The sequence below is a fragment of the Moschus berezovskii genome, chromosome 2, assembly GCF_049115385.1.
Source record: "Moschus berezovskii isolate FMDL1 chromosome 2, NW_MosBer_1.0, whole genome shotgun sequence".
Classification (NCBI taxonomy): domain Eukaryota; kingdom Metazoa; phylum Chordata; class Mammalia; order Artiodactyla; family Moschidae; genus Moschus; species Moschus berezovskii.
This window is the reverse complement of record NC_142461.1, coordinates 19,087,291-19,100,760: the sequence shown is the minus strand read 5'-3', so window position 1 is coordinate 19,100,760 and position 13,470 is coordinate 19,087,291. Positions and strand designations below refer to the sequence as shown.

Below are 13,470 nucleotides of genomic sequence, written 5' to 3'. Positions count from 1 at the left end.
ACCTCTTGGAATATGTGATCTCAAACAACAGTATCAGGCAGGCATGGTTATTTAGCACTCAATATGCTATAGAGTGTGAATTATGTACTGAAAAGCAGAGTTTTAAATAAGAATGTGAAATATCTCATTAATACATTTTGTATTAATTATGTGTTGAAACGATAATATTTTAGATAGTTGGGTTAAATAAAGTACATTATTAAAATTAATTTATCCAATTTCTTTTCAATTTTTTAATTTGACTATGAAAATATTTTCAATTATATGTGTCAATGTCAGGATAGATCTATAGGACAGCATTGCTCTAGGAGCTCCCAGATCAAGGGGTGGAGTAAACCCAGAACCAAGTAATAGTCTTGTGTCAAGATGGTTGTGAAAATATCTTTACAAGTGTGCAGAAGCCTGGAGGAAGGAATAAATCAACATAAAGAGGGTAGCAGGGTGTGCCAAGGCCCAGGGTCTGGCCCTTTGGGAGAACTGCAAAGAACTCTTTAGGCTATCCAACAGTTCTCTGTGGAGGAGTGAGGGGTGAAAATGAAAACCCTGAAATAGTGCCGTCAACTGAACACTCACAGGGTGCCAGCATGGAGCTGGATGCTTCACACATATTTTACTAGTTTAACGCTCATGGCAGCTGCATGAGTTAGATGCCCATTATTCTCACTTTATAGATGAGGAAACAGAGGCCTAAAGTGGTAAGTTCACTGCCCAGGGCAATGCAGGACAAGGGTTTAATTCTGATCCTGGACTAGCAGGTAAGAACCAGCTTGCTCTTGAAGGAGCTGTTTATCATACTAACGTATAAAATTAAAGCAGGTACACAGAAGGGAAGGAGAGAGTGGGGACATTCACTCATTTATCTTGTAGACAATGAGGAGGCTACAGAAAGATTTAAAGCAAAAGTCTGGCATGAGCAGATTTGACTTTGAGAACAGTAGGATCTCTGGAGTCTGTGAAGAGTGGTGGGGCTGGAGATTCTGTGTTCTTTCTCCTAACCCAGAAATAAGAAATAAGATAAAGAAATAGAAATAAGATAAAGAAGCTGGTTCTTTCTCCTAAGCCAGAAATAAGATAATCCAGAGAGCTGTCTGTCACCAGGGCCTTTGAGGGATAAAGGGCTCTCAGGAGGCACTCGGCAGACAGAAGACAAAGTGATCTGAGGACACGGAGCTGGTCTGACTGAGGCCAATGGCAGGCGATGCAGGGCTCTCTCCTGTCTTCCTCAGAAGCTGCTGTTCTTTGACATCACCCACCCCCGGATGACACTTCCAGTCATGGGAAAGGCTTGTATCAAGAGCAGGGTAACAGAAGAAACAAACGAGACTTCTGCTTTGGAGGTCCACCGCAGCACCAGAGTGATGCTAAGTTTCACCTCCAGGTTCCAGGGCTTTTTAGCTTCCCTGGGGTCGCCCAAAATGTTTTTTCCCCATTTCTGAGGCTTCCTCATGTGTGGAATGTATCCCATCTCTCCTCCAGTAGTAATAAAGAAGAAATGACTCATCAGAAGCAATGCTATTGATTCTTTAAAGCACCGCTTTTCATAGAGCGGTGCTTAGACTGTGATGCCTCGAAGATCGCAAGTGTTTTAACTGCCCCCTGGTTCTCTCTACCACAAGCTCCACTCCGTGTGTTCTTGCCCTCAGAACCTCACACACCACACTGATGGGGCAAATATGATGATCAGGTAGTTTGTTGATGTATCACTGCAGGTGATACACACATTCACAGATCTGGAAAAAACTATTAAATGTTAAACCTCATACACAAACCAGCCACTAAAGATAACTGGTACTAATCGACTTTTTAAATGATCCTGATGAGTTACTGAGCTTCTTAAGGTGATTCACAAAGGCTTGGCATCTTGATAATTTAAGGGAGAAAGACTAGTGACAGAGTAAATTACTAAGCTTGTGATCAGAAAATAACTTCTATTTCAATTGTTTTGATACTAATGTTTCTGTGAGACAAAAGAAGAGTTAGTCACTTGAGGATTTTTTTGGGGGGTCATGGTTAAATCAAACAATTATACTAATTAAAGGTAAAAATATATGTAAATACTGTGTATTTTTTTGAAAAGGCATTTTATTACCATCAAGTACTCTGAATTCTAGAATTGCATAAACCATCTGTTGCTTCACAGAGAACCCACTTTAATAAATAGAGGAGAATAAGTTGAAACCAGCAATCAAAGCCTCACTTTCAGTCATACCAGCTTCTACTTATGCTGAAATTATGCTATGTTTAGCAAATTGTTATTTGAATATGTGGAAACAGTGTTTTCCAAAACAGGCAAATACTCTCCATAACAATGTTAATTAATCTTATTTATTTGCTTATTAAAAATAAGCATAAAACTTGAGCTTTTCGAAGCCAAAACCACAGACTCCTAATTGGTTTTTGCTAAATTAATGAAGTTTTACTGTGCTAATTTCTAAAAGTGTGGTCTAAAGCCTAGGAAAAGCTGTTGCAATTAAAATAGAGAAAGGCAATAGATAACTTGGTGAAAGACTGAATTAAAGGCCTAATTCCGTCCTAATCCCCCAATTAAAATGTTTTTATAACAATAATAGCATCTACATGAAGGTAATCCAATTATGAACATAATAACATTTATTATTATACTTTTTCTATGCAAAATTGGTATCATAACCATGAGCCTTGGTCTTATTTGATCCCAAGTTTACATTAAAAAGTTACCTTGGAATGGAGTCAATTCTCCTTTGCAAGTAGGTGTTACCTTAAACGTTTCTTTTAAGCTTTGCCCTCCAAAGCAGTTTCCATGTAATGTGACATTTTATTTGACAAATCTGGTAATGTTTTCAAATGACTCAGCCTCAGTCTATTATGTACGTTGAGATAAATGGATAAAAACATTAAGAAAATAGTTGTCAAATGAAGTTATAGAAATGAAAGTATGGCTCATTATTGGGGATTTTTATGAAGGACTTGGTAACGTGTAATATATCACTAGTTCTATTTTCAGAATACATCAGCACCTTCTTGTAGCAGCCTCTAAGTCAAGTTATTGAAAAGCAGGAACTTGAGAACATTTTTGAATGAAAATCATTAAGTTTCCTAAGCGAAAAAAACTATTCAGATTCTGCTTCAATGCCTAAATTTGGGTGCAAAAGCAAAACCCAAGCTAATCTTACGAGGACATGCCATGAGACAAACAGTTCCCCAAATCTCTCTGTGAATGCCACCTTTGCTCAAGTATACAAGAGCATGTCTTAGATTCATTTTTAATAAATATGGTTTATTTGCAAATGTCCAAATGAAGATGGTTTAAATTTTTTCTTCCTCTTAGTGATTCTCTTTACCCATCAATTGTTTTTCTTTCTAAGTTTCGTTTATGTAATAAACATAGTTCTCTGGTGACTAATATCAGCTGGAAACTCTTCAAAAAAAAAAACAATGAAAGTTCTTAGTTGAACAAGGCATCCCATAAAATTACTCCAAAAGCCCAACCTTGGCATCTAATAGGAAAGCTTCTTAAAGATCAATAAGAATACGACAATTAGGGGACTCTTTCCCTTCACTGCAGTTTCGTCTAAGAGATGAAGAGATGAGAAGATATCACATTTTTAGAAATGCCTAAGAAATACTAGGCTATGGAGAATTGTCATGTTCCATCTGACTGGGGAAAAAATAATAATAAAAGCAGTTTAAGCTCATTGGCAGGGTCTGATAATCTTGTCAAATTTTGCATCAATGGACCATGAACCAAAACAAGTAATCTCAGATTCAGAGCATAATATATGCTTTTTCCTGCTAAAATCAGAGACAGTCTAGGATGGTGTGATGTACATAATTCAATTGAAAAGTAAGAAAGGAGGGAGGGGAGGAGGAGAGCCAAAATGGAGAAAAGCAGATAAAGAGGATAAACAAAAAAGTATTATCTGAAGTATAAACTTGGGGGAAAAAGTTAAATTCATATGCTTCCTACTATCAGAAAATTAAAACATCCTCCCCCGTCACTCTCTTTCCTGACACAGAAATAAACAAAGTCAAATGTATGACAAGAATTCTGTAATCTATTAAATGCAGGTGCCTCGAAATACATTATCTGTCCACTTCCCTGGGATAGTGTTTGCTCTATTTCAATCATACAGGTCACATTGAACATTCTTCCTCTATCTATAAGCAGCCACAACTTGTTCTGGAATTAGGTTAGGAATGATGTTTGCCTTTAGTAAAAAGTCTGTTTGCTCACCTTTGAAGGACATGGGCAAGCGTCTCTAGGGTTCCTTCCAGGGTTTTTTGTGCTGGAACTTGCAAACCAAAGCCTCATAAAAAGATTTTTCCTTCTGTCTATCCCTCCCTCCATCCTGCTAACAGAAACTTACTGAGTTCCTCTTAGGTGATCAGCCCTGTGATAAAGCAGGGGATAAGATGTGAATAAAAGAGAAAAAAAATCCCCATCTTAAAGACATTTCCACTCCAGAGGCTTAGCTATTACATAATTATACAAATAAATGTATAATTGCAAACTTTGATGAGTGACATGAAGGGAAATTCTAGGATGCTATAGAATCCTGTAATAGAATGATCTGATTCAAAGTTTTAACATACCCTAAGAAAAACAAAGGATTTCCCTAGTAGCTCAGTTGGTAAAGAATCTGCCTGCAGTGCAGGAGACCCAGGTTCGATCCCTGGGTCAGGAAGATCCCCTGAAGAAGGAAATAGCAACCCACTCCAGTATTCTTGCCTGGAGAATTCCATGGACAGAGGTGCCTGGCAGGCTACAGCCCATGGGGTCCCAAGAGTAGGACACGACTTAGTGACTAAGAGAGAGAGAGAGAAGAAAAACAAAACAAAGAGTTCATCTTCATTCTTCAGGGTAGAGAGAGTATTTTGTCCATTGACCACAGCCAAGAAAACACTGATGCAAAAAATATCATGTTATTTGTGCTCAAATAAAACTTCTTGGGCCTTTGTTTGCTTTTAAAACTTCTTCTGTTGCTATAAAAAATACTTCAAAAATGAATAGCAAAGATGTTTATTTCTAGTGGCTTCGTATACTAATTTAAAATAAGCTGGAGGGTTTTAAAAGGAATGAAAATAAAATATCCAAAATAGAGCAACTGCCCTGGATCAGAAGTTAGTGGGTCTTCCGTTCCGTTCCGTTCTGTTGCTCAGTCGTGTCCGGCTCTATGCGACCCCATGAATTGTAGCCTACCAGGCTTCTCTGTCCATGGGATTCTTAGTCCCCATTAAACATGCCTGAGCTGGGCTGCTTTGGACAAGGTATACGGTGTCTCTGAACCTCAGTTTCTTCATCTCTATAGTGAATGCCATACCCACCAACAGGGTCCTTATGAGGGGCTTACGAGTTGATGTTCAGAAAAATGTTTTGTGACCACTGGTACAGATAGTACAAAAATGGAGGAAACAAAGGGTTAAAAAATAACACAAGTCTGAATCTCCCCTCTGAGGGCAATTGGTATTGGCTGTCCCAGAAGACTTCCTTAGTTATTTGAAAGATGTTATTCTGTATTTTTCTCTAAATTGCTTACTAATCGCTGAACACATGCTCATGACAATGTTATCAGAGCTGATTACGTAGCTCGTCACACTTGGTACCCTGAAAAAATTACCAGCAAATGCTTTCTGCAATAAATAACCATATGTGCCCCTGCAATCCAAATTTTACTGAGAGAGGAAAATGGCATTGTTTGGAAATATATGCTGGCTGGATTCTTTTTTTTTTTTCTCCCCCTCTTCAAAGGATAATCAAGGACAATACAGTGAACCCGAAAATGAGAAAAGTTCAACTTGAAAGAAAATGCCATTTTCCTTGAAGGAGTGAGGTAGTAATTCTTCCTGGAGTTCTTCTCATTAGCAGGCACCCATATTTTCACTTTCAAAGCCTTTGTATTTGTGACTGATCCCATGAAGGGCATTGCTCAAGACACACAGGCTCCAGGGCCATCTGCCTTATTTGATTAATGGGGCTATTCTGAGAAATCATGGCCTGAAGGAGACATTTTTAATCAGTTCTGTCAGAAGGAATCACTCCATGTTTACCTTCCACAATTCCAGTGCAGGTTCTCCCGAGAGGTACGTGAGATTTTATTAATAGCCATCATTTGCAAAATGTTCCAGAAGATTCTCCTCTGAAATAAGACTATCACACTAAGTAACTCTTTCCATTGTTGACATGTTACCATCTCAATGAAGGGGCAGTCATTATCTATAGGTATAGTATTCAAAAACAAAGCAAGATGCTTTTAAGCACCATCAAGGTAAGTCATTGATGATCAAATTTTAACATCTGTTTAGAGAGAATTCCTTTTTTACTCAATTTAAATTTTTATATTTATCTTTAAATTGGAGTATAATTACTTTACAATGTTGCGTTAATTTCTGCTAAACAACAATGTGAATCAGCTATATTTGTACATATATCCCTTCCTCTTGAACCTGGTGGGATGAATTGAGAGAGCATCATTAATATATACACACTACCATGTGTAAAACTGGGGTTTCCCTAGTGGCTCAGATGGTAAAGAATCTGCCTGCAATGCAGGAGAGCTGGGTTCGATCCCTGGGTTCGATCCCTGTGTTGGGAAGTTCCCCTGGAGAAGGGAATGGCTACCCATTTCAGTATTCCTGCCTGGAGAATTCCATGAACGGAGGAGCCTGACAAGCTACAGTCCATGGGGTCGCAAACAGGAAGACATGACTGAGAGACTAACGCTTTTCATGTGTAAAGCAGACATCTATTCAATTTGATCTGTTTTGTCCCTCAGGTTTTCTTTACTTAAAAAAGGAACGCCATGTAAAATATGAAACTCCTCAGGTTTTTTTAATGCAAACATATTTTTTATTAAAGAATGAATGCATTTATGCTAAAGAGTAGTTTACATTTGTCGTGAAGCAGCAAGCGGATCTCCAGAAGGTGTGCTCCCCTCAATACAACTCCATGCTTATTCTACATGCCTTAAGAAGGGACCCACGCTCAGGGGCACACGTACACACACACAAATGCATATACGGACACACAGATACACAGACCAAAACCGACACCACTGCTCTCTGGATTCTATAAACTCTCATTTAAGGCTTCTGTAAGGTGTCCCAGGGCCCCTGACATGGTTACCAGGATTCAAAACAGACTCTCAGAAAGGAGCAGCAGCACCTGGAAAACTGTTCATCTGCTCTTGGCCTTAAATGTGTGGCTTCACCAATACGTTCAGTGTCACTCACTGTTGATTCTTTGCATTTATGATATTTAAAGATCTATCAAACCAAGAAAACGCAGGCTGTCTTAGTGAGACATTCTCATTAGAAATACCCAACAAACCGGCAACAACTTTGACCCTAAGAGATCAATCCAATTGGAAGAGAAGAAGCTCAGATTTCCCTTGTGAATGGACATAGGTTCTCTGGATAAGTCTGGTTTATAGAATCCGTTCCCTACTGGAGTACCATGTTGAGTGATGGGTCAACAGCTCCTCAGTGACACCAGCTCAGGTATGAAGCTTGCCGTGAAAGAGTCATCAGATAGGGCCATCAACTAAATAAGTTACCATAAATTGCAGTTGAAGAAAGAACAGCCCACATGGGCTTTGTATACTCGCTGATTACTCATTCCCTTTTTCCGAACTTCCTGTGGTGGTGGTGGTGGTTTGAAGCTCCCACTTTGATTGATTCTTTCATTTCCTTGGTTATTATTGTCTTCCCTTTTGGTGTCCTGCCATGTAAGTTGAGACTGCAATCCTGTAGGGATGGTGTAGCGGATTGGAAGGGCAGAGAGGGTGGATGGGGCAGTGGAGGAAAGGGGCTATTAGTAGTTGCAAGTATTCTAAGAAAATAGATGAAGTGAATACAATAAGAAGAGGGTGCTACTGGATACACTATGTAATAAAAGCATCACCTTTAACTGTGAATTAACTGCCAACTATCAGGTTGTTAGTTATAAAGCTCAATAAAGCTGTGCTGATTTGCTTATTGAGGAGAGAATCTGAAACTAGCCAGGGGAGAGGAGCTCTGCGTTGTTTCTTTAGCCCAGAGGTCTCCTCGTCAGCATCAGCACTCACCGTCTCCCCCCACAACCAGGGATTCTATAGGTGCATCTAACATTTTTGTTGGGTTTCATAAAGCAAGTTGGAATGGTGCATTGAATAACAATCGCAATATATTTGCCCGATAGTGGCGAAAATCAGCATGGAGAACTCCTACAATGGAGGCATTGGAAAATGAGCCAAAAAAAGAAAAAGAAAAATCTAGAACTTCCCTCCCCATCCACACTCCCACCCTCCTCATAGTCACAGCAGCAGCAGATTTCAATGTAACGTAATTACTTTAATAATACATTTCTTTAGATTTAGAATTGCTCTTCTGAATTTAAAAAGCTTGGTCAGCCAATAATTTGGCAGTCTTTTCATCCCAAATTCGAATCATCACTTATCCATCTGTTGTCTTGAATTCCTTGACCAACGCTGCCTTTGCTGAAGCTCTCTCAGTTCACTCAGCCATCGTCAGATTCTAATTCCTGGGACACCTCTTCTGAGGAGCTGTTCCTGTGGATCCGGCCATCACTCTTCATACTGTGGAAAGTCTTCTTGAAGGCCTCCATCATGGCGTGGGCCAGCTTCTTGGCCTCCAGCTTGCTCTCGCACTCGACAGCATGGCAGTCCATCTGGTAGGACAGGTCGTCATTAATCTCCCTGTAAACCCAGGCGAAGATGCTAGGGCTCACGTTGTGGTCGGCGGTGCAGTAGGCGATGCGGGCCACCTGGAAGGTATCCATGTGCACCGTGGCCTCCCCTTTGTGGTCAAGGTGATGGAGCCACACTTGGAATGGTCGGATTTCCAGGAGAGCATTGGCTGGAAAGACGTCTTCTCGGGCTAGTGTGTGTTTCTTCCAGAGCTCAATGACTGGCTTTTCTGTGCAGCCTGACAAAAACTGCATGCCTGTGGTGGGCACCTTACCCAGATAGGTCACCTGCAGATGGAAGAGAAGAAAAAAAAGAGGTCAACAGTAGGCTCTTGATTCTAGCTGTTCACTCGTGTTCCCAAAGAATCACAGTTTCACTCTAGAACAATGGAGAGATATCTTTATTGCCCCTTAAAAGAAGAACTGTTGGGACTTCTCTGGTGGTCCAGAGGTTAAAAATCTGCTGTTCAATGCAGGGGATATGGGTTCGATTCCCGACTGAGGAACTAAGATCCCACATGACACAGGACAACAAAGCCACGTGCCACAATTACAGAGCCTGTGAACCTCAGCTAAGACATGATGCAGCTAATAAAGACATAAATAAATATTTTTAAAAATAATAACTGTTGTCAAAATTTATATTTTTTTCTCCCTAACAAGTTGATCCCTTGACAAAGGTACTGAAATTTTTAAATCAGGGTTAGATTTTTAAAATTTAATTTCTAAAGGACGATCCTGCCTCCCCCAATCTCCTTTTAAACTCAAATCAATGAACGATTATGATCTTTTACATGATTTGGCATTTCTTTGAAATTATAAATCCACTTGAAGTTGATTTTTGACCAAACACACAAAGAATTTAATGATAAGAAAGAGTCAAAGGAATGTTGCCTCTGAAAAACAAAATCTTTATTAAACTTATCTCCTAGACACATTCTCTTTGTAAGTCTCTCAATGTTTGATTTCACTTAAGCTACTTATTTCTTAGAAAATGCCAAGGACACAAAAACTGTTCTATTTAACTGATGGTCTAAAACATGATTATTTTCTCACCAAGGTAATGTTTAAAAATGGAGCAGTAACCAGTTGTATTTTATCGGAATATAAAATTGTTTTTATCGGAGTATAATTACATTATAATGTTGTGTTGCAAAATGTGTTCTGCTGTATTGCAAAATGAATCAGCTACATGTATATGTGTGTGTGTGTGTGTGTGTGTGTATCCCCTCCCTCCCCTACACCTCCCTCCCATCTCCCCATTCCACCGCTTTAGGTCATCACAGAGCAGAGCTTTCCACTAACTATTCTACCCATAGTGGTGTATACATGTAAATACTACTCTCCCAATTTGTCCCACCGGATAAAAATGAAAGATCTACAGATAGGTTAAGATTAAAACCCAGGTTTATCAAATAGCTAGATGAGCAGTACTAAAACAAAGAAAAGTAATTCCAAATGATTCAAATAGTATCCTTTAAAAAAATGATTTATAATACACCAAGAAAAGATGTTCACTCTCTCACTTTATTTTTCACTCATCAAGATAGACAGACCCTCTATCACCTGGCACATGCATTATTTGCAAACACATAACCTGGCATGCTGCAGTCCATGGGGTCACAAAGAGTTAGATAAAACTTAGCGACTGAACAATAAGAAGTATGTAATTTGGCTAAAATAAGAGGCCCAGATATAAACACTCTTCCAAACACTGTTTGAAAGAGACCAGAAAGAGGTCCAGAGAAATGGTGAGAACTGAGCGAGGACATTTAACCACAATGATTCTAAATCAATGTTTCTGTTAAGTGGACGATAAAGGCCACATGCAAAAAGTTCAGGACACAGACGTTGAGTCCTGGTGTACGTTTTTGTGCTTTGCTTCTCTCTTAGATAAGAGTTCACTCTGTTGTCCCTTTAAAAAGATGACATCTTAGAAAAGAAGCACAAATGCTGCCCATTCGAGAAATATTTCTTGGGAACCTATTAGGCACAATGGCATGGTGCCAGGTGGGCATCAGGGAAGGGGAAGATGGAGAGGTCCAAAATTAGAGGGCAGAAAGTAGCTGAATATTTGTTCAGAGCGGCGTCTTTGAGGCCAGTGAGGTTGAAAATATATTCTAGCTCCTCAGTTCACTGAATGGGTGGTTCTGGAGAAAGTGCTAGCCCTTTGCACACACACAGATACAGCTTTGATGTGAGGCAGACGGTGGAAAGAGCAGGCAAGCGGCACCACAAAGTTTCTGTTGTTGGTAAGTCATGTCCCAGTCTCTGCAACCCCATGGACTGTAGCACAACAGGCTCCTCTGTCCTCCACTATCTCCCAACTTTGTTCAAATTCATGTCCATTGAGTCGGTGATGCTCTCTAACCATCTTATCCTCTGCTGCCCCCATCTCCTTTCACCATCAGTCTTTCCAGCATCAGGATCTTTTACAATGAGTCAGATCTTCCCATCAGGTAGCCAAATTATTAGAGTTTCAGCATCTGCTGCTGCTGCTGCTAAGTCACTTCAGTCGTGTCCGACTCTGTCTGACCCCATAGACGGCAGCCTACCAGGCTTCCCCGTCCCTGGGATTCTCCAGGCAAGAACATTGGAGCAGGTTGCCATTTCCTTCTCCAATGTGTGAAAGTGAAAAGTGAAAGTAAAGTCACTCAGTCGTGTCTGACTCATAGCGACCCCATGGACTGCAGCCTACCAGGCTCCTCCGTCCATGGGATTTTCTAGGCAAGAGTACTGGAGTGGCTTGCCATGGCCTTCTCTGAGTTTCAGCATCAGTCCTTCCAATAAATATTCAGGACTGATTTCCTTTAGGATTGACTGGTTTGATCTCCTTGCAGTACAAGGGACTCTCAACAGTCTTCTCCAGCACCACAGTTCAAAAGCATCAATTCTTCTGGGCTCAGCCTTCTTTATGGTCCAACTCTCACATCCACAAATGACTACTGAAAAAGCCAGAGTTTTGACTATATGGAACGAGGCAAGGTATTGTATCCACTTTTTAATATGCTGTCTAAGTTTGCCATAGCTTTCCTTCCAAGGAGCAAGTGTCTTTTAGTTTCATGGCTGCAGCTAGGGTCCACAGTGATTTTGGAACCCAAGAAAATAAAATCTGTCACTGCTTCCACTTTTTCCACATCTGTTTGCCATGAAGCAATGGGACTTCGTGATCGATGAAGTCCATGATCTTAGTTTTTTTAATGTTGAGTTACAAGCCAGCCTTTTCACTTTCCTCTTTTATCCTCATCAAGAGGCTTTTTAGTTCCTCTTCACTTTCTGCCATTAGAGTGGTATTATCTGCATATCTGAGATTATTGATATTTCTCCTAGCAATCTTGATTCCAGCTTGTAATTCATCCAGCCTGGCATTTCACATGACGTACTCTGAGCACTTAACAGAGCCAGTGATGGCACCCACCTTGCTTAAGGAACACCTCTGGGAAGGAGTCAATGGATTTCAAAGCATCAGGGCTTCAAAATTCAGACAGGAGCCCAGCAACTAGATGGTGAAGGGTAGAAAGAAGCAGGAAGGTAAGTGCTGCAGTGGGGAAAGTCCTCACTTTCTTGGGCACATGGGGCACTTTGGCCTGACCACACATTTGGCCTAAGACAGCCCTGAAGAAGAAACAGATGGTCTATGACCACTGGATAAAAACAGGCTGAACTTTGAAAAGTGGTCTTGCATACTGTCTGAGGAGCAGGGCCTTCTCTGCTTGGGATGGAATGCCACTGAGGGTCTACAGTCCAGTGGGTACCTGGATCTGATGGAGGCTATGAACTTGGAAGACTTTACGGATGCCAGGAAGAAAGACAGGTCAGGAGGCTGCCTAGCAGAAGACTGCTCAGGCAGGAAGTGTTGCAACAGTACAACTAGGAAGCAAGGGTGGCCTGACTTAGAAGTGGAGGTGGTAGAAAGGACAGGGGAGACAGATGGGAACGATGTTTAAAGATCAAACGGAAAACCCCTGGCAATACACCGAAGCAGGGAAATGACTCAGAAAGATCCTGTAAGTGCCTGCACTCTCCACGGAGATGACTGCAGAATAGCTCTTTGTCACTCTGGATTCGAGTCACATTATAAAGATAGCTTTGTGAGGAAACGCACAACATAAGGTTCTTAACTTACTGAAAACATGCTTTCTGTGTATGGTATTTAGATGCCTTTATTATTTTTAACAACTTTATTATTTTAATTGAGGTGAAATTCATATTACATAATGTTAACCACTTATGATTCAGTGGCATGTAGCCATCAAAATGTTATACAACCATCAGCTCTGTCTAGTTCCAGAGTATTTTCATTACCACCAAAGGAGATCCTGTATCCATTAAGCAGTCACTCTTCACTTTCCCCTTGATCCAGACCATGGAAACCACGAATATGATCTCTGTTGCTAGAGATTTACTATTCTGGAGAGTTCACACGATTAGAATCACAAAATATGTGACCTTCTGTGTCTGCCTTCTTTCACTCAGCATAATGTCTTCAAGGTTCATCTAAGATATACCATGTATCAATACCCCTTTCTTTTCTATCACATCTTTACTTTTGAAGTAGAAAAGCAAATGGAGGAAACTAGTTTGAGGGCTTGAAGTGAAAAGCATTCTTTCTTACTGTCCCCTGAGACTAGAAATAGCTATGTTTATATCTGTTATATTTGATAGAAACATTCTTCAGATGGAGATAATCTCCTTTGATGTGCTTTCATCTCTCTCTCTTCCTCTCTCTCAAACACACACAATTAAAAAAAATTATACAGTGAGTTCTATCATGATATAAAGAATACATTTTTAAAACTTTATTATAA

The 13,470-nt window shown here is 40.2% G+C and overlaps 1 protein-coding gene across 2 annotated transcripts in view; it reads right to left on the bottom strand.

Annotated features, from left to right (window-relative positions):
• Window positions 1-6,828: 6,828 nt before the first annotated feature.
• The window catches only part of PID1 (phosphotyrosine interaction domain containing 1), a 256,378-nt gene continuing 249,736 nt past the window's right edge, over window positions 6,829-13,470 (bottom strand). For both annotated transcript variants that reach the window (XM_088845105.1, XM_055398635.2), the window contains one exon: window positions 6,829-8,950. In XM_088845105.1, the coding sequence (XP_088701231.1) occupies window positions 8,474-8,950 (477 nt within the window). In that variant the 3' untranslated portion in view covers window positions 6,829-8,473. The remainder of the gene's footprint in view (window positions 8,951-13,470) is intronic.